The sequence below is a fragment of the Rhizopus delemar genome, genomic scaffold (assembly GCF_000149305.1).
Source record: "Rhizopus delemar RA 99-880 supercont3.4 genomic scaffold, whole genome shotgun sequence".
NCBI classification, from domain to species: Eukaryota; Fungi; Mucoromycota; class Mucoromycetes; order Mucorales; family Rhizopodaceae; genus Rhizopus; species Rhizopus delemar.
In genome coordinates this window covers 1,355,244-1,374,996 of record NW_027137830.1, presented here as the reverse complement: position 1 = coordinate 1,374,996, position 19,753 = coordinate 1,355,244, and the positions used below count along the sequence as shown (strand labels likewise).

The window sequence follows — 19,753 nt, the reverse complement described above, 5'->3', positions numbered from 1 at the left end:
AAATAAAAAAATGATGAAAAGATGAAGAATATGATTGGTTAATCAAAATCTGGTATTTTTTTTATTCCAACTTGTCTAAATGGTCAAGTCTTGTTAATACAATATTTTTACTTGTTTCTTCAATTTCGCCCGCTAAAAACACCTCATCCAATATAGCATAGACCTATACAACCAATCAATTTGGTCTCTGTTAACCAATGGTAGCACTTACTTTATAGAAATTAAATACTAAATCCAATTCACATACATTTCCAAAGAAAGCATCCAGCACTTCAACAAAAAAATGAATTGCTTCTAAATAAGATAACTCATTATCATTCGCATCCACACATATACAAAAGAACAGTCCTGCATATCTTCTATACACAATCTTGTAATTACGATACTAAAAATAGTGTTAATTGCAATTCTTTCTCTTCATACAAGTGCTTTCTAACCTCAACAAAGTTACTTTGGTGTTTTTGGTCTCTGGGTGCAACCAGTCTATGTACTTCTCCTTTCAACTTCATCTTTTCCTCGTCTTCGTATGGTACATACCATTTGGCTAATCGAGTTTTTCCTTGTCTATTTTGTACCAAGATGAATCGAAGCTAGTTGAAATGTCATTAAATATAGAAATAATCACATTTGTATCCTGGTTCATACCATAACGAGTGTATTGTATTATATAAATAGGAAAATAAAAAAAAAAAGGTTTATTAATGAAAAAAGGAGGTAAAACATGTGTGGATGTGTGCGTTTTGCTTTAATAATGGAGTTTTAATTTCGTTTCTGCACCGTCACTTTCATTCCGTGTAACATGGGTAGTGTCAACGACACTTGATAGGTAATCTCTTGCTGAGGCACCAAAGTAAACTTGTATCGCTTCAACAAGAGTGAGATAGCAACCAGAGCCTCCAGGGTAGCCAGATTCTGGCCCAAACAGACGCGAGGACCCGCATGAAAGGCAGGCCACTGACCTTGAGATTCTCGTTTCAATTGACCTTCAGCATCTATCCATCTTTCTGGAATGAATTCGGTAGCATTCTTCCATACCTTTTCGGATCGACCTTGAGCATAGGGACACCAAAGCACGTAATCGCCCTTTTTGATGCGAGTACCATCTGGCCAGATGTCGTCCTCTAAAGCAAACTTTTGATTGAGTGGGACAGAAGGATAGAGACGCAAGACTTCGTAAAACACAGCATGAGCGTAATTCATATTTTTGATGGATTCATAAATATTGATATCTTCCTTGATGTGCTGGTTGATTTCCTCTAAAAGCCTTTGCTCCACACGAGGATGACACATGAGCATATAGAACGTCCAAGAGAGCGCCTGCGCCGTCGTGTCCCGTCCGGCAATCACAAAATTCAAAACGATATCACGTAATGCGTCTGTGTCCAAAGCGGCACCCTGCTTTTGAGCCTGCATGAATCGAGAGAGCAGGTCACCGTGAACCTCTCCTCGAGCCATCTCTTCACGTCGCTGATAGATCACGCCGCGTGCGAAGCCATCGACCACCGCCAGATGATCTCGCATCGTCTTTTTCCAGGGCATCGTGAATCGTGTCAGACGTTCTGTCACAGGCCAAATAGGATTCACGAATCGTTGGAAGGTGTTCTTTTGGGCTTCGTCAAAGGCCTCTGCAAAAGGCACTTTTTCTATTGAACCAAGTGCGTTGAGTTGAACTCCAAATCCGAGACTAAACAAGATGGATTAGCTAAAGTCCTTTGGGATGGTTATTTAATTACAGAATAAATGAATCAAGCGTGAATTTAAACATGATGTCGTGGAAATCTACAATAGAATGCTCTTCAACGGCTTTATCCCAAATGTGTTTTGACATCATATCAATTTCTTGTATAAAGACACTAAAGCAGAGGATGAATAAGTCAAGCTCTATTTGCCATGTGTATACGTGATATTTTACTCTGTAAAATGATCTCTAAAATTCTTGACATTGAATATATGACTTGCTGTCTTTCTTTGGAATTTCCAGTCTTCACCATTCGCATTAAAGATACCGTTGCCAAATAAATCATTCATCGAACCATGGAATTCGGGTCCTTTAATATAATTTTCAAAGTTATCTATCCAGCAGCCGAGTTAGTTTACAAAAAGTAAGGCAACGAGGGAAATTTACGCTTCAGGATATGTTCAACATTCTGTGGATCCAATGTAGCAATATGTCGAGGAATACCAAGAGCAGATAAGGTTCTACAGAGACGAAATATCAGCCAAAAGAAAAAAAAAAAAGATAAATAAAATGCAATATTACAGCGTCTGTTCGTCCAATTGATTAAAGCCAGTTAACAAGAAGTCATGGATTCGATCCTTCCACTGAATGATCAAAGGTAAATTACCCACCAAGGGCCATCCCTTTTGTGTCTTGATATCTTTTCGATGTTCATCAAATACCGCACGATCATGATAAATCACCGAGAGAACAAGAAGACCTGTGGCTGCTGCTCCACCTAAATAACGTACGAGAGGATTGCTTTGTTTAGAATTCATAAAGCAAAGAAAGAAATAAAATGCAAGCTTATTATATACTTTTTTCCGAACTATGGGTGTGTACAAAAGTATTTCCAAAAATTAAAGTCGCATTTTGTAAAGTTTTATAATACAATTTATATGTCATCGCGACAAGTCACGGCAACTTCAATTTCTGGAAATGGTGTACATCGTTTAATTAAAAATAGTGTGGGGTTAATGGTGGTAGTGAATCATATGAAAATAACTATCAATGTTTTTATGGTAAAAAAAAAAGCCGAGTAGACTTTTACAATTCAATCCAAGGCAAGCACATTGCGGTAAACAAGACATGTCTTCTTCAATATACTTTTGAAGTCAATTCTATATTCTTTTATCTCTTTTTTTTTATTTTATTTTTTACATTTTACTTAAATTGTAAAAGACATGCTGACATAATATTTGAAATGTCAAAATTAGGAATTTTTATGCATTTGATAGTTGATCACCCAGCCATTAAATTGATTTTGATATTTGGTGTATGACGGTAATTTTTTTTTTCTTCTTTGCTTTTTTGTTTAGTGCTATTAATAGATTTGTTCTTTTATATTCATATTTAGCAATCAAATAGTATACATTTACTTTATTTCTAGTAAGTCTTGATGATCAAAACGTGTAAAGCCAATTAACATGTAAAAAACAATTCTCTTATTATAAATACACTCAAACAAATATTTTCAAGCATCTTTTTTTATTTCTATTTTCTAAACTCGCCTATTTCTTTCCTTCTACCATTCTGTTCCATCAAACCCAACGAAACCCTAAGAAAGATGTGTTATAATATGAGAAAAAAAAACTATGAACAGGCTTACAGTCATCAGGAAAATTGGGAAAAACTTTTTCTTTTCTATATTAGAACACCCTATTATTAAGATATTAATATGACATCAAGCTATTATCATCCTTGCTTACAATTCCATGCTGAGGTTAATCTTCCATCTATACAACTACCAGCATCAAAGTAATTATCTGCTCCTGACCCATCAAAACCATGTCTAAAGAAATCATCTAATGACTTATATCAGCACAAGAAGGTTATAAGAAATATATGCATCCGTTTATCTTACAGAGAATGATCTTTCTGCACTGCTCAATGCTTCCGTATTCTTTTTCAATATAACTTAAAATAGAATGATCTTGGTCTAAGGATTCTAATCTATTCAGTGTACTCACAATAGGTGTTAAAATACGAGCTACTTGATTATACTATAGAAAAGATTAGGTACATGTTATATACATGTATCCATATTATCATGAAGACGTACCTTGTCTATAAACATAAATGAATTCGGAACGTTCTTGTCTCCTAAATGAACCACGCTGCTGCCAACCCACGATCCACACTTCTTTTGTGCCCTATTCAAAATCTTGTGCATCGCTCGTGAGACGTGAGGGCAAGGTTGAATACGGTTCAGGCCTTGTCCGGTATTGGTCAAACGATAAGAAGAACGTGAGGTCAAGTCTTCATCGGCCATATTCCAGAGCATAAACATCTCATGCATAATCTCACGCCATAAGCAAAGTGATTGATGAACATAGGTATATTGAGTCGAGTGAGAGTGGGTCAATCGATGTCCATTTCTTCCAGCTGAAATGGCTAATGAATAGCCATCGTCATGTTTAGCCGGATTGAAATACTTGGCAAGATATTTCAACATCTTTTCACAAGGGTCCCTACGCTTTCGATTGAGTTTCTACCTGTGGAGGATAATCAACTTTACCTGTTGGCTTTCAAAAAGGCATTGTTGTCTGAAATCGACAGAATGCATCGTTCCACATCTTCTTTCGTAACGCTTTCGTTGGCATACTTTTCACATAAAGCACGTACTGCGTTTTGCTTTCTTGACACTTCTCCATCCACTTGTTCACGCGTCTTGAATTCAGTTGTGATTTCTCGGGTGGCCAAGACAATGTTATCATCATGCAACAAGTCAACCAGTTCGTGACTCTTTAAAAAATCATAGACTGTCTTGATTGGTATCACACAAGAGAAACCAAGATAATCTTCTACTTCTGGAATAACAGAATCCATAAGCATATATATCAATTTACCATAAGTGGATCTCATCTTTTCTGGATTCATGATCTTATGTCTACGCGCATATAAGTATTTTGACATGTATGCTATTTCATACATACCTTCTTCCTACTTCAAATATACGTTGAAAAAGATCTGCATTTTCATGTAAAGTTCTCTTTGAAAAGAACTCAGATCCTTGTTTATAGTTGCCAGAAACAAATAAACCAGAAATAATAGCACATAAATCACGAATCTGATTCACAATCCTTTTTGATTTGTTTGAATAGGAAATGATGTCCACTTTATCTATTATGATCATCAGTACACTACCGTTTTTTACTCTTATTGGGCTCATGTATTATTTACCAGTATATTCTGATACGTTTAATGCAGCTTCTAATCTATACGCGATGTATCAGTATTTGTTCTTTATCAACCTTATCCTATTCTTACAATTTCAGTAACTGTCTTTCATTGGAATCCAAACGTAAAGGAATATGTTTTGATCTATACAAATGTGTGTAAGCAAACCGAAGATAAAGCTGTTACTTTACCGGTTAGTTAAATAATCGCCAAAAGTAGGTCCACTGCTATTGATGATTGTACCATCCATTTCCATTAAAGCTTGTTTCATATGCACATCTTCCTTCTTTTCGCCATTCTACACTATCATTAATTGAAACTCTATTTCTTCATAACTGTCTTACTTTTGTATTGGTCGTATCGTGACTGGATACCGATTGATCGATGGGATGATGAACTGTCAATTTCTTGGCTGTATGAAGCTTACGACTTCCTGTTCTGTGCAGCATGGCTATCAAAAATCTGAGTTCTTTGCTTCTTGTTTATCATCAAATATTTCATACCATGACACACTTCACAAAAATCTTCATCGCATTGTTCACAAAATACAGATGCCTATTTATACAATGTTGAATACTATAATTTTTTATGGGTGTTATCCTTGTTTACTTCTTGGTCGTTACATTCCACGCAAAACTGCGCTTTGTTTTCTGTTGTTTGAATATCTTCCATGTTGAAAACACACAAATGAGAAGAAAAGAATAAAAAATTGGAGTTTTTTTTTTTGGCAGAAAATATTATATGATGTTTCTGGAAATGAAAATACAGTGCAGTACAAGTAATAAAATTTTTCATTCGCTATATCCAATTCCTTTCTTTATGCGCTTCTAATTTTTATTTTTAATAAATTTTTCTATACAAGAGAAAGCAAACAGGCAAAACCTAACTTTGCATTTTAAAAGATTATTTTGGTGAATCAAGGACGATTTTTGTGCAAGAGGGTAGTGAAAGCCTCATGCTTGTGAATCCAATCGACACGAATACAAAGATTTTTATTCATGCTTCTTTTCACTGTTTTACAGTTTTATCTCAATGCATGTACCATTGAATATAATATATTCATTTTCATGATAAGATAGAATAAGTTTACATAACAGTGTGCATCATGTCTCACAAGCCCTGATGTGTAAAGCTGTCTTGTCATTTTTCAGAGCGTGATATTATTGAACAACGTATTACAGTAGACTAGTAAGAATCTCTTTACACAAATATATATTGCAACCGTCACAATTTTTTGACAACTTAATAAAAGACTTAACGGAAGGCTTTTTATTACTCTTCTTTTTTTTTAATAGTTATTTCATTTGCTTCAGATGTTTCATTAAAAAGTAAGCCTTCTGATACTAATACGTTGGTTGCCTCTTTACCGTTTTTGTTTTACCATGCTCAGATATGAAGTATCGCATCTTCTTTGGCAACATACAAACTCTCAATGCCTCTTTGAACATAGGGGAAACAGCAGCAGTATTTCTCTTATTAACATGAATCTGACGTTTGATTTAAATGGTAATATTGGAATACCAAGCGTCTAATTCCATTTTGTCTGTAAACTGGGATATTAGCCAAACGTTCATTAGCATGCTTAAGAGTGCTTCTTTGAACAAAAAGGTATTGAAAAATGTTGAAAGATGAAGCGGACAACATTTGATAAATTGTTGTCAGTAAACGTATGTAAGGTAATTGATAAAGCAAAAACATGCATAGAGGTGTGACTGCTGCAATAGATGGATGTTGAACGAATTCCTGTACATTGCAAGTTGCCTGGCACAAGTTCAATCATATTTATTTTTCCACTAGATCTTTGTCATACATATTCTTGATTTCGCATAATCAGCGATGCGTATTATCCAAAATGTCTCAACAGTATAAAACAGATATTATACGAGCATTGGATATCAAAAAACATTTAAATTTTATGGAAGATGAAGTTATTTTAGCTTGTCGTAGGATTCAAATGATGCTTTATGACGATTTAATTGATGAAGATGTTGTAGAAAAAAAAATCGGCAATATTAAAAGCAGTTCCAACAATCAAAACGTTAAAGCTGTAGCAAAGCTTTTATCATCAGTCTTGCGACAATGTACTGTCGAGAAGTCTGAACAGAAGCATGAGACCAGTCTTATCATCGAGTCCTTGCAGCCATTTATCTTTTCGTGTGTCATTTCACGAATCAAAGATATCAAATTTGAGTGGTAAGTATAAATAAAATAATGAGCAATTTATGCGTTACTGACTTAAGCTGTAGGATGACATATCATCTTGTACCCCCTTCTGGCCATCCTAACAATCAAACCATGCTTCCTGACTTGGTCTTGTATGCAGACCCGATTTCAAAGATGAACTATGAGCTTTTTTTTGTTGAAGTTAAAAGAAAAGGTAACTTTGCTAATGGCCATTTGGAAAGCGATATCGTCAAACTGGGTAAAGAAATGCAAATTGCCATAAATAAGCTCATTTTGAGAAAAGTGAAATGCCCAGAAGTAGTCGGCTTGTTAGTAGAAGGTAAGTTTAATTAGTACTGCTATTATTCTACTTTTAAGACAATAAATTAGGTTATGTTGCCACTGCTTACAAAATGGACCTCAAGTTTAATGGGCAGTATAGGATGGTTGAAATAAGCAAGTTTAATTTCACATGTAATTCAGTTGGTGATATAATGCTTGTGCCAACGATAATGGAAAAGCTTTATCAAATCCAGGTAACTAGCTATTATAACTACGATTCTATACCCTTCTTTCTAACTTTTCTAAAGGCAATTATAAGTGAAACATTGCAAAGCTTGTACAATAGCTTTGATGATATAGAGGAATCTGAGGATACCACGTCTTTGTTGCAACTGCTTGTGGAAGTCCTATTGCAATGAAAATAATAATAATAAAAACCACACGTATTGAATTAAAGGCAAAAGATGAAGACTATAATCAAAGCTTTATTAAACATAGATGAGTAAACAATGAGAGACTAGCAAAATGCAAAAATATATTCAAAACAATTGCACCATACTGGTTGTTCAGTTGTAACTCATTTTTTTAAGAAACTTACTAGCAGTTGATGCTCCTTCCTTTTGATGGCGACAAAATCTACAAATTGATTTAGTAAATATACCTTTATTGAAGAGTAACTTTTAATTTAAATAATACTTATCTTTTAAAAAAAAAACGCTTCCTTATTCTCTAGCAAGCTGATACGTAAGCAGACCATGCTTTGTGGGGACCCCATCGGGTTTTGGGTATGTAACAACCCCATACTGCCAATATTGATCATTAGAATAAAGAAGCTAAAGTTTCGTTTTTTTACTGTTGGAAATACCTATAAATAATCAAAAAAATGACGCGTTCTAAAGAAAAAGGCCACTTTTTTAAAGTTAGCTTAAAGGTTGATGAAATAAGATAATGCCCTCATCACAACTCGGTTCTATTTTCTCTGGGGCTGCTACTGTTCCAAGGTTTTCAACGTCATTATAGATTTAACTAATCTATCCACTTTAAAGTACAAGGCCAAGAGAGATAAGCCTAATGATGTAGAAACAGTCCAAAATGGTTAAAGTCAGTGAAATGATACCTTTAGCGCGCCTTTAGCATTCCGTAAATTAATGTGGCAACTACTTTCATGGGTGCCCTAATAGATGCATTGCTCTATCTATAGCCTAGAGCCAAATATACATGAGCAAAAGCGTTTGAATAAAATGATCAAGACAAATTCAAAAAAGCAAGCAATAAAACTCTTTTTTGGATCTAGAATTCGACCGTTATTTCCAAAAAATCGACCAATTGACGGTAGACCCACTGTACTATAGCTACTATGAAAGCATAAACAATACGGTACTAGTTGATACCACGTATTCAGTCTCTCTGCCATCCATCCAGTGCTTGAGCCTAGATGCAGGGTATATTCTATTTTTCCACTGCTTGGTTGCAACTGAGATTTGTAAACATATGCCTGAATAAATCGATTCTTTTCTGTTTCGAAATACGTCTGGTATTCATTTTTACTTGACTTCTTGTTTTTAAGATATTTCTTTAAAAAGACAATTGAATGTTCTTCTTGATTCGGATTCGATGCTTGCGGGTTTAAAAAAGGTACCAATTTGATATTCACTTTGTTTACGCTTAAAATAAACGCTATCAATTCGCTCATTTTCAATGCAAAGAAAAAAACCAACAACAACGACAACCTCTTTCTAATTTGGTCAAAGCAAGTGTTCATAGATGAATGAATTAGGCAAGTAAAGCTGATTGAAATGAACCGTCAGTTTTGGTCGAAATTTATTTTTTTATTGGTCAAAGTTGAAGTGGAAATAGGGTCTATTTTGAATTTAGTGGTCACGGACGGACAGAAAAAAACTGTCAAATCCGCATGTTTTATTGGCCAGATTTAAGTATTCAGAGTTGGACTAAAAATACAGTAGCTCATGGGGAGGGGGTTGGTAGCTGGTTGATTACTTTCTTTTAAGTTTTTGATCATTATGAGCGATTATTCTTCAAGCTACAACCTTGGCGCTGACACTGTAAATAAGGAAATAAAGAACATGTAAAGAGCAGGCATGCTGATATCACACACAACGATAGAGCAACAAAAAGCAACAAGTCATGGATCAAGTTCGTTCTGAACTTGCCTTGGCCAACGCCCAAGAGCTCATCAACGTAACTGACGCCAGTTTTTTTTTTAAAAAAAAAAGAAAACTCACGCTTATTTTAGAAAATTAACGAGAAATGTTATTTAAAGTGTGTTCCCAAGCCTGGGTCTCGTCTTGAATCTGGTGAACAAGCCTGTCTTTCGAAATGCATGGATCGTTATATGGAAGCATGGAACGTTGTTTCTCGTGCGTATATCTCTAGACTTCAACGCGAACAAGGTGGTAGCATGTAATCTTGTGTACAGTGCCCGGTTTATATTAAAAACCTTTTAAAATTTCATTTTAAATTTACTCAAGAATAAAAAAAGTATAAAGTTTATGTGATCAATTGTTTTTTTATTTATTTATTAAAGAGAGACAATACCATCTATAAAATAAATTAGCAAAAATGAAATAAATATAGTCTTTATGTGATTGATATTCTTCAGAGATTGTTCACCTTGGTTAACCCACATCTCGTAGATAGACCCAAAAGGCCAAATAGGAAAATGCTGTCAAGATTCGGGACCAAAAAAGTTTTGCATCATTTTACCCATCACATAAAGAACGAAATAAAGTATACTTTACCTTTTTTTTTATTTGCAGTAAAGAAGAAAAAAAAAAAAACTTTTTTTTTATTCCTAAAGAATTTAAGCTAAATTAGGTTGATAAAAAATTAATGTCTAATCGTAGTCACACACTGACTTTGGCTAAATATGACATTGTCCTTTTGACTCAGACAAGAGTCTCTACACGACATATTTTCAAAGATATTGTGTGTTTCCGAAACAGTTCAGTATATCCTATTGGGGGTTTTGGAAGCATGATTGTCACTGTAAAAGCTTTTGCAAAGACGCGCTTTTTAAAAGATTTATTTATTTAATAAAGTTTCTGCTGGACCAGATTAGATTAAAGATTTTATTGTATTCAAAGAAGATAGTGCAAGCGATTTTTTTTAAAAAAAAAAAAACAGTGTTGCACCTTTAAGCGCAAAAGAAAGAGAGTACAACAGAGTATGATAAGGGAAAGCAGTGGAAAGTACGTATGGATGCTGTCATCTTTTAAATCAACCTTTCAGTGACCTACAAATCATTGGCTTTATTACGACCTTCCGTTGCAAATAGTGATCTAGGTTACTTGTCGTTGTCTAGGATGCTGACAGATGCAGTCTTTTTACAAAAGGCTTTTGGATAGATCGCTGTTCGAAGCGTGCGACTGTACCCAGACAAAGAAAGAAGGGTTGAATGACACGAGTTAAGGAGCCATAATTTGATATCGTAAAGTCTTCGAAAAGAAATTTTAAAAAAGGAATGACAACGAGTAAATTAGTTCATTTAAAGTATCTCCTACTTGGCTATCTATAGACATTGTTTACGTAGCAGTGGGATACGGCATTTAACCGATCGATGATTTTACTTGTAGAGACACATAGAGTGTATTCATTATACCGGAAATTAGAGACACGTTTCACATATTTCTTTGTTTTCGTCAACGATCACAGCGGCAGCAGATCTGTATTGAGTCCCTCTGTTTTCATGTCCTGATGACGTCAATCAGCATAGTTTACTCGGTCGTTATCATGAATACAATCTTATTTCAAACCACTCACCCAACTATCTTTATTCTCAACAAAAAAGAAAATTATATGTGTGTTTCATTCATCACAAGTAGCTTGATAGAGGTCGATGAAGACATCGAATAGGCTCATGGGTCAAATAATAAATGCATGCCCTTTTTAGAAATCGCAAAATCTTCAAATAAGCAAAATGAAGAGATGATACCATCCGTTTTCATTGGCATATTATTGTAATGTAAATAAACATGGAAAGAAAAAATTTCCTGACGGAGAGATGCTTTATACAACTTGAGCTACCACGGGTTTTTCCAAAATTGACTTTGAATCATCCACTAGGACATCCTACAGCTTGTGAGCAAGGGGGGAGGATGATGTGCAGGTATTCATCTGGTTTTACCTTGGGTTCGTTTTTAAGGGTGTCAGCATACGCCGAAGAAGGCCTTGGTAGTGATGAATGACATTCTGACTTTGTATAATCATACAGTGAAAACTTTTGCTCCAGCCTCACTTTTTCAGCATAGCCATGTCCTAAGGCCATTGCAGCCAATTCCTCATTCGACATGCTTTTCTTTTGCTGACAGTGAGCTGTTTTCTTTTTAGCTTTCAAAGGTTTGTCTTCCAACAAGACTTCTTCAAGTTCGTGTGTAGGATCGAAATTAGATCGGGTTCCCTACAGAAAAAGAGGGGATCAATAAAAAACAACACGCTGGATTGTTCCTACATCGGGTATAAAAGGAGCACTTGTTGTTTTGGAATCCAAAAGATCCCAGTCTGTGTCCTTTAGCCACGGGTGTCTCTTGAGCCTTTCAAACCCTGAGTCCTCCACTCCTATGCGCTGTGTGACATCTCGGGTGAGCAAACGTTGAATGAAATCGATTGCATCCGCCGAGACATGGGGTGTTGGAGGAAACTGGATGGGATCAGCGAGGATGGCTCTTTGTAAGGCTTCACTTGATTTTCCTCGAAAGGGTCTCTATATGCAGTGGATTCAGAAAACATGGTTTCATCCGCCAATGGCTTATACCTTGCCATAGAGCAGTTCATACAGTAATACACCCAGTGACCACCAATCGATTGAAAAAGTATATCCTTGCTTTTGTAAAATTTCAGGTGCAATATAAGCCATGCTGCCAGCAACTGACATCAAAGGCTTGGGTTGTTTCGTATGAAACTGAACTGCGATATTGAAATCTGTTAGATGAACATGCCCTCTTTCGTCCAACAGGACATTGTCTGGCTTTATATCTCTGGAAGGGGGAGTGGGTATGAGTCCGGTTGGTGTGTTCCTATCCTACTTTACCTGTGAACAATGTTTTGACTATGAAGATAATGAATACTGGATGATAGTTCGGCAGCATAAAACTGAACGTATCTCTCGGGCAGTGTCCTCAATCGGTCCAGATGAAATCGTAAATCGCCACCGAGCATTAAATCAAGCACCATAAAGAGATGTTCATCATCTTGAAAGGCATAACGCAAGTTGACAATCAGATTGTGATCAATGCGTTCAAGCAGTCGGCGCTCCGAAATGATATTTTCAACTGCCTTCATCTCAATGCATTTGTCTTTATTGATATATTTTAAAGCGTACAATTTTTTCGTGCCCTTGTGCTGAACCACTCGTACTTTTCCAAATGCGCCTCTACCTACAGATCTTAACAGTTGAAAATGGGATAGTTCAACTGCACTGAATGTTAGAGCATGGACAACTCACCACAGGTTATTGTTCATACCTTCATCTAATGAATCAATCGGTTCTTCTTTACAACATAGAGCTCCCATTGTCCAACTCTTTTGAGAAAAAAAAAAATTAAAGAAAAAGGTGTGGGTAAAGTAGGATCTATTTTTTTTTTTTTTTTTTTGCTTTTGTTTTTAAGGAGATAAAGATAAACCAGGCGCGGCACCCAACAGCCAGTTTATGGAATTCAGAGACACGTTTGGGACATTTTCTATAAACGGATAATGGATTGAATCCCATCTCGATTTCTCTCTCTTTTTTAATCATCCCTTTTCTCAAAGCAGAATTGTATTTTTGTTTTAGTTGAATAAAGAAAGAGTGGTTCATCCTTTTTTTTCAAATCGTGGCATTCATCACTCCCTTTTTCGAACTTTAATTATGCTTTCCGCACCCCCTGATAAAACAGACAGATAAAAAGAGTGGGTGCTATCATCTTTCTGCTTTTAAGAATTCAATTCATGTTTTCAGAATATTTCAAATGTGACACAAGCTGCATGTTCTATTCTTACAAGACAATGTCTGTGTCCTATACCCACTCACCTCCCCCCTGATTCCCTCCCCCTTGTCTGTGACAAGAAACAAAAGCCCGTTCGATGAGATGTTGCAAGAAGCAGAGGAAAACAAATGTGGACAGTCTCGAAAGATCACTGCGTCCTCTTGTTTGAATTCAGGACAGGGTCACATACGTCGCACTGAATAAATTTTGTGGCATTTTGAATACCAGGAAACAATGACGACCGAAAGACAGGATGGCTTCAAAGGAAAAGAGATTGCAAGTGGCAGCCTCATTAGCTTGTTGCTTGCCCTGTTCCTCAGGCTACTTTATTCGTGAGCATCTCATGCTTCTCCATAGGCGCTCATAAAAAAAAAAAAAAAAAAAAAAAACGCCTTCCTTGGACAATCACTTGGCATTCTTTATTTCTAAAACAATAGAAATTAATTTTCCAAAACAAGGTGATCAGCCATCAACCTCACTTGTTCCCCCAAAATCGTTCCAGTCACTTTGTTCTTGACCATAAACGATAGACCTATTTTCTTAATGAAACGACTCAATGACAATTTCCTGGTTTCTAGGCTTTAGCACTGTCATCTGTTGTCTCCCCCCCCCCTTTATGGCTCTCTTGTGAATACTGTTGGCTTCCTTTACTCCTTGGAGTATTTATATGCATCATGACATCTTTTCTGAGGTAGAAAGAATAGATAAAATCGAATGGGCTCATAGCATCGAGAGGACACCGCTGTCCTTTTTTTTTTTTACCTAATTTTCCAATTCAATCCGTTGTCTGAACTTTATTCTTCTTGAGGAGGCTTTTTGATGCAGACTGACATGTTCAACACATCGTGTTGACTGGTTTTAATCAATTTTTTTTTAGTATCTACTGTTGACATTAAGAAAGAGAGAGAGAGAGAGAAAGTACATGAAGGTGGGAAAAATACTAAAGATTTGGTTTGCAAATCATATCCATGTTCATCCATCGTTTATTCATTTGAAAGCTGGCAAATTTATTAATACTGTACAAATCCATTCCAGAGACTAAAAAGAATTCAGATCCTTGGTTACATCATCCTGCTTTGATAAAAAGCGAGTTGAATGAAACAAAAGAAAAAAAGGCATTGAGGTGATATTCTGCTCTTGTGCATCCACTGCATGAGACATCATGACACATCAAAGACTTTTCAGGCCTAGTGAGGATCATGTATGCTCTATGAAGCCTAGGAAGACACTTTACATTAAAGGACAAGTGAATGTTTAATAACATTCAAAACATGTTGTACAACTAGCAGAAAAAAAAGATGATTGAAAGCAAAGTATTTTTTTTTTCTTTTTTCAAGAGATAGACTGGCTTGAAGAATTAGAGAATCTTGCATTTATTGCTAAAATCTTGTATTTTTTTTTTGTTGCTGTCATGTCCAATGATAGATTCAGATCTTTCCCTCTCATATACACACAGATGAAGCTTGATGTATGCCTATGATGCCTCCATAGGATTTCCATGACTGCATGGTACGAGTGCTTTTTATGGAGGAAATTGTCTTTCTTCATCCATCACTTGACGTTTCCAAAGAGAGTTCAATTTCTATAAACCCTATTTGGCTTTGAGGGATGAACGAGTCAGGCTTGAACCTGTGGCTTTCTGTGAGAGGAGCCCCATCAGCGCTAGAGGTCCTCTCCTTATAAAATGGGAGTTTTTTTTTCATATCAAACGACCCAGGTTGAAATTAAAAAAAAAGGACATGCGCTTGAGATGAAAGATCAGGTTTCCAAAGATGGATTGGAAGGGTTTCCAAAGTAGAGTTTGAACTCTACAGAATTTTTTTTTTCTTTAACCAGTATGAATAGAATCATGAATTTCTCCTAATTATACTCTATTTGGAAGTTTTCTGCTTTAGAAAAAAAAGTATGTTTAAATTTATGACATACACTTTACCTCTTTTTTCTTTCTTAAAATGTTGAACTCTATTTTAAACCATCCAAAGCTAACAAGAGAAGGTGTGTTCTCCATTCTTCTTTTACCTCCTGCCACTTCAAACGAACCTTACGATTATGACTATCTGGGTAATAGAATGCTCATTTCGGAAAGAAAAAAAAAAATTAACATGACCATCTTAGCCAATCATGTCATTCACATTCCATTTCAACAAACATTGACTTGTCACCACACACCGTCTCTGTCAAAAGAAGAGGAAAAGAACCAAACGTTGATTACTATATCTGGAAATGTCTTAAAATCCAGCCATGGATGCATAATTTCAACCTGTTGTAGAACAAACATTTTATATTCAAAATTAGTGTATAATGCTCATGGTCAGTGCACACACTTGGTGTTGTATTTAGAACAAGACATTGATCCAGTAAGGAAATAAACCAAGTCTATATCTCACATTTTAATGGGAACTTTAGGCTTATCACAAGCATGATCATGCATCGTAAGCCTAGCCTTTGCTTTTCTTTCTTTTTTAATTTTTTTTTCTAGGAGCGCACAAAAGACCATGATGGGCCAATTACGACATAAGGAGGGTCTCTTGCCGAAAATAGACCGACTTGTACTCCAGTTTTGTGAAACGGCGACCCACTGCGATTCTTTAGAGGCCTTGCGGGAGGGGATGAAGGCGATCGTCCAGGACGGATACGGTGTAAGTAGAAAAGGGAGGGAAAGAATCAAACTGACGGCATGGGGACTAGATGATCGAATCCGTTGTGAATCCAACCGGACGAGAGATGTACCGAGCCTTTGAAAGTTATGTGATGGAAGAAAGCTATGATGTCGTGTTCTTTCGGATCGCCCAAGAGTTATTCGAGAAGGATGCGACCCTGTCGAGAGCGCTGAAAGAGCTAGGGTATCTGGATTTCTCACAGATCGGATTACCCGACTACGTGAGGGAGGAAAGAAGACGGGTGGCGGATGCTTTGGTCATCTTTGAAAAGATTGGATCGTTCAGGACACCGGCCGAGAAGTTGGATTGTCTGCTGGAAACCGTCGATGGGCTGACGGAGGGTGCGTGGGGCACGGATGCGCTGGTGCCCCTGCTGCTGATGACCTTGATTCGATCCAAGGTGCCTCATCTCGTGGCGAATGTGGTTTACATGAAGGTAAGCGTGATCTCTGGGGACCAGGTCAGAAGCTGACCCGGCGTACGTTAGGAGTATCAGTTGGAAAGAGGCGTGACGGGGGGTCGTGATGGTTATGCGTTGAGCACGCTCGAAGGCGTGATGGACTACGTGCTCTCTTCCGATCTCGCCCCTCTCTCACTTCAAAACAAACGACTTTGGCAGATCGTCCGGCAGGGTGACCTCGTTCGCTTTCAGCAGCACCCTGGCCCGCTGGACGTCCGAGACCCGGAGGGCAACAATGCGCTGCTGCTGGCCTGCCGCTGGGGACAGACTGAGCTGGTGGAACACATCCGACAAAGACAAGGGATCGGTGCAGACGATGTGAATGACGCGGGCATGACGCCCCTGATGTGTGCCGTCCAGAGCCGATCCCACCGCCTGGTGCGTGCCTTGCTCCAAGACGACCAGGTCCTGTCCACCATCCAAGCCGTCGATCGGGAGGGCCACTCGGTTCTCTTCTACCTCGCTGCGACCCGTGACGTGGACTTGCTCGATCCCCTCTGGCGTGCCATTCGACCCCAGGCCGATGCGCGCCTCCACCGGGCCGCGGCTCATCCCTGTCCGATCGAGTTCCTTCCGTACCTGCTCCCCTTGTCACAGCCAGCGTCCAAAGCTCACGACGGACACACGGTCGATCCTCTCCACCGCGATCTCCTCTCCCGGCTCGATCGACCTCTCATCCTCCACGACCGGGATCGTTTCGGTCCGTGTCCGCTCATGGCCTGGGCCTCCCAAGGCAGACTGGACCTGGTCGAACTCTTTTTGGACATGCCCGAGGTGGCCCTGGTGATCCACCAGGGCCAGACGCTGCTGCACTGCATCGCCGCACGCTTGACCCGGGGCCTCACGCTGGGCGAGATGGATTTGGAGAGCGTGGTAGAGCACTGCAGGCCTCTGATCCATGCCCGTGATGGACGGGGGCAGACGGCTTTGCATGTCGCAGCCAGTCAATCGGGGCCTCTGGCCCATACGTTCATCCGGGCCATCCATCGGTTCGGGGGTGCGTTGGATTGGATGAATCTCTGTGGAGCACGACCGGTGGATGGTTGTCAGCATCCAGACACGACGTGTGTGTTGGAAGGTAAGTGGGGGGGGGCATAGCGGCCATGGCGTTGTATTCATCTGACCTGTCTAGATCTCACGTTGGACACCAGCCGTCCGACGGCTCTCTCACCTACCTCTCGTTATGCATGGGCCGTGACAAGAGCCAGTGTGAAGCGTGGAGTGAAGAATGGGTTGGATATTCAATTTGTGATGACGAGTGAACAAGTCAGTGTACTTTATTCATGCTTGACAAGCGTCACTTACTTTCTCTTAGATCGGTCGACCAGGGACAATCAAGCGAGTGAAAAGAAGATTAGAGGAATTTGTCGAGTTCAGAAACGAGTTGGTCAACCGATGGCCTGAACGTATCTTTCCCACCCTTCATGACCTCATGGATCCATCTTGTGTTCACCTCGATCCACCTTCTTACTTGTTGATCAATACCATCTTGAGTCGTCTACAGTATTTCATGGATTGGTTACAACATCATCCTGTCCTTCAACACCACGCACTCGTCCTTTCTTTTGTTAGACAACAGCCCAAGCCAAGTGCACTTGTCGAAAAATTAGAGGAGCCTGGTCTGGTGTGGATGACAAACACAAATAGTAAAGATGAAGCGTATTTCTTTCGATACATTCAAGACAACATTCTATTATTACAACGCAATTATTTAAATGTGTTGAATCGGGGCAGAAGATTAAACAATGCAAAACAAGGTAAAAAGAAAGAGAGAGAAAGAGGGATGATTTGATGAGAGAGGGGTTACAGACGGAGAAAATATGTTAGATTTACAAGTGCAACTATCAAGTACCGTGTCCACTTTCAAACCTGTTTTTCAGGATCCGATGGAGACGATCAAAGTCTGTGCAGAGTGTCATGATGCTGTAAGTGGAAATAGACCACAGGAATAAGGAGTGAAGGATGCTAATTGGATGATAGCCAATGAATTCTCTTTTAAAGACACTGGAAATGATGTATGACTTGATGAGTGGAGGAGTGGTAAGATCAAGACAAGACAGCACAGGGACTGATGTGTCATTCTAGCTTACCTTGGAACGTTCACTGGGCTTGATCGACAGAAGGAATACACTTTGGCAAAGTGTCGAATGTCAAAAGGAAACGATCAGGAAACCAAAGGGTGCCTGGTCAAGTCTGTTTTCAAAAGAGAAAAAGAAGGTGGAACAAGAAAAGAGGAGGGTGATACAGGTAAGCGGATGACAAAAAGAAATCAGGGTTGCTGACAGCCCTAGAAAAGAACATGAAAGAGTTGAATGAATTGGACCGTCAGATGATGAGATCACACCAGATCCTATCGGATGAATTGGCTCATTTCCAACAGTTTCATTCCAAACGACTGATTCAAATCATCCAACAGACCGTGCTGAACACACTTGAAGTAGAAAGGTACAACTTGAACTTGCTCATCCAATCATCCAACTCGTTCTCTTCATCCTTCCCAACCAAACAGGTCTGAAAGGTCCATCAGAATCAAAAGGGAATACATACCCTTGGCTGTCAACCCTAATTCATTTTATTCAACCTTCTTACGAACAAAGAGGGGGGGGGCGTTCATTTCTATAAAAGTGATGAATGCAGGATCAGGGTTCTTGTTTGTATCTCCCCCTTTTTTTTTATGATTCATTCAGCTTATTAAACTACAGTCTATCGAGCTTTTAATAAAATCAAGACAAGTCGAATGCGTTTACAGTTACACAATTGAGAATTTACCATTTAAGACCACAATTGTTTCCTTCTGTTGTGTTGACTGGGGGGGGGGGGAAAGGCTACATCCACCGTAATCAAGTGTAACCTACTTTTTTTTTTTAAAAAAAAAACATGACCTTTACCGCCTTCAGTGGATGTCATTCAACGATTTAAAAGCCATGAATAAATGAAAAAAAAAAGAGGAGAGAGGGGGAAAGAGAGAAAAGGAGAGAGAGAGAGATGAAAAGGTGGTAACCCAAGAAATGATTCACTTGAACTTTATTTTTTTTTTACTCCTTAATTTTGCACCTCCTTGAAAATTAGACAAAAGAAAAAAGTTTATTATTCATCCCCCCCCTTTTTCTTTCTTTCTTTTTAACAAATTAGTTTGAATCATGGGTTGTTGTCTATCGGTTGAGCAAGTGGAAGGAAAGGAAAGGAATAAAGAGATTGATACACAAATCAAACGAGATAGGATTAATATGAGAAAAGAAATCAAGATGTTACTGCTCGGTAAACCAATCCCCCTTGTCTCCCTTCCTTCTTCTTTTTGAACTCATCCCCC

The 19,753-nt window shown here is 38.3% G+C and overlaps 6 protein-coding genes across 6 annotated transcripts; 3 read left to right on the top strand and 3 right to left on the bottom strand.

Moving 5' to 3' along the window:
* Window positions 1-759: 759 nt before the first annotated feature.
* On the bottom strand, window positions 760-2,496 carry RO3G_06009 (uncharacterized protein; the record flags this gene model as incomplete). Its single annotated transcript, XM_067660599.1, has 5 exons — window positions 760-1,684; window positions 1,734-1,853; window positions 1,913-2,048; window positions 2,126-2,199; window positions 2,261-2,496. 5 exons carry the CDS (start codon window positions 2,494-2,496, stop codon window positions 760-762), a joined length of 1,491 nt encoding a protein of 496 aa, XP_067516700.1.
* Window positions 2,497-3,242: 746 nt separating this feature from the next.
* RO3G_06008 (uncharacterized protein) lies at window positions 3,243-5,569 on the bottom strand (the record flags this gene model as incomplete). Its single annotated transcript, XM_067660598.1, has 13 exons — window positions 3,243-3,275; window positions 3,327-3,376; window positions 3,460-3,522; window positions 3,582-3,720; window positions 3,780-4,188; window positions 4,236-4,607; window positions 4,654-4,840; window positions 4,901-4,935; window positions 4,988-5,041; window positions 5,089-5,195; window positions 5,242-5,348; window positions 5,401-5,452; window positions 5,507-5,569. The coding sequence occupies 13 exons, from the start codon at window positions 5,567-5,569 to the stop codon at window positions 3,243-3,245; spliced, it is 1,671 nt and encodes a 556-aa protein (XP_067516699.1).
* Window positions 5,570-6,749: 1,180 nt separating this feature from the next.
* Window positions 6,750-7,761, top strand: RO3G_06007 (uncharacterized protein; the record flags this gene model as incomplete). Its single annotated transcript, XM_067660597.1, has 4 exons — window positions 6,750-7,090; window positions 7,144-7,400; window positions 7,451-7,596; window positions 7,651-7,761. 4 exons carry the CDS (start codon window positions 6,750-6,752, stop codon window positions 7,759-7,761), a joined length of 855 nt encoding a protein of 284 aa, XP_067516698.1.
* A 1,602-nt stretch (window positions 7,762-9,363) lies between these two features.
* On the top strand, window positions 9,364-9,767 carry RO3G_06006 (uncharacterized protein; the record flags this gene model as incomplete). Its single annotated transcript, XM_067660596.1, has 3 exons — window positions 9,364-9,405; window positions 9,467-9,541; window positions 9,597-9,767. The coding sequence occupies 3 exons, from the start codon at window positions 9,364-9,366 to the stop codon at window positions 9,765-9,767; spliced, it is 288 nt and encodes a 95-aa protein (XP_067516697.1).
* A 1,647-nt stretch (window positions 9,768-11,414) lies between these two features.
* Window positions 11,415-12,233, bottom strand: RO3G_06005 (uncharacterized protein; the record flags this gene model as incomplete). The annotated part of the gene is made up of 3 exons (XM_067660595.1): window positions 11,415-11,759; window positions 11,811-12,062; window positions 12,114-12,233. The coding sequence occupies 3 exons, from the start codon at window positions 12,231-12,233 to the stop codon at window positions 11,415-11,417; spliced, it is 717 nt and encodes a 238-aa protein (XP_067516696.1).
* A 3,042-nt stretch (window positions 12,234-15,275) lies between these two features.
* RO3G_06004 (uncharacterized protein) lies at window positions 15,276-18,958 on the top strand (the record flags this gene model as incomplete). The annotated part of the gene is made up of 12 exons (XM_067660594.1): window positions 15,276-15,384; window positions 15,619-15,680; window positions 15,730-15,755; window positions 15,803-15,962; window positions 16,012-16,419; window positions 16,471-17,521; window positions 17,576-17,709; window positions 17,759-18,200; window positions 18,271-18,368; window positions 18,445-18,483; window positions 18,529-18,690; window positions 18,773-18,958. The coding sequence occupies 12 exons, from the start codon at window positions 15,276-15,278 to the stop codon at window positions 18,956-18,958; spliced, it is 2,877 nt and encodes a 958-aa protein (XP_067516695.1).
* Window positions 18,959-19,753: the final 795 nt, after the last annotated feature.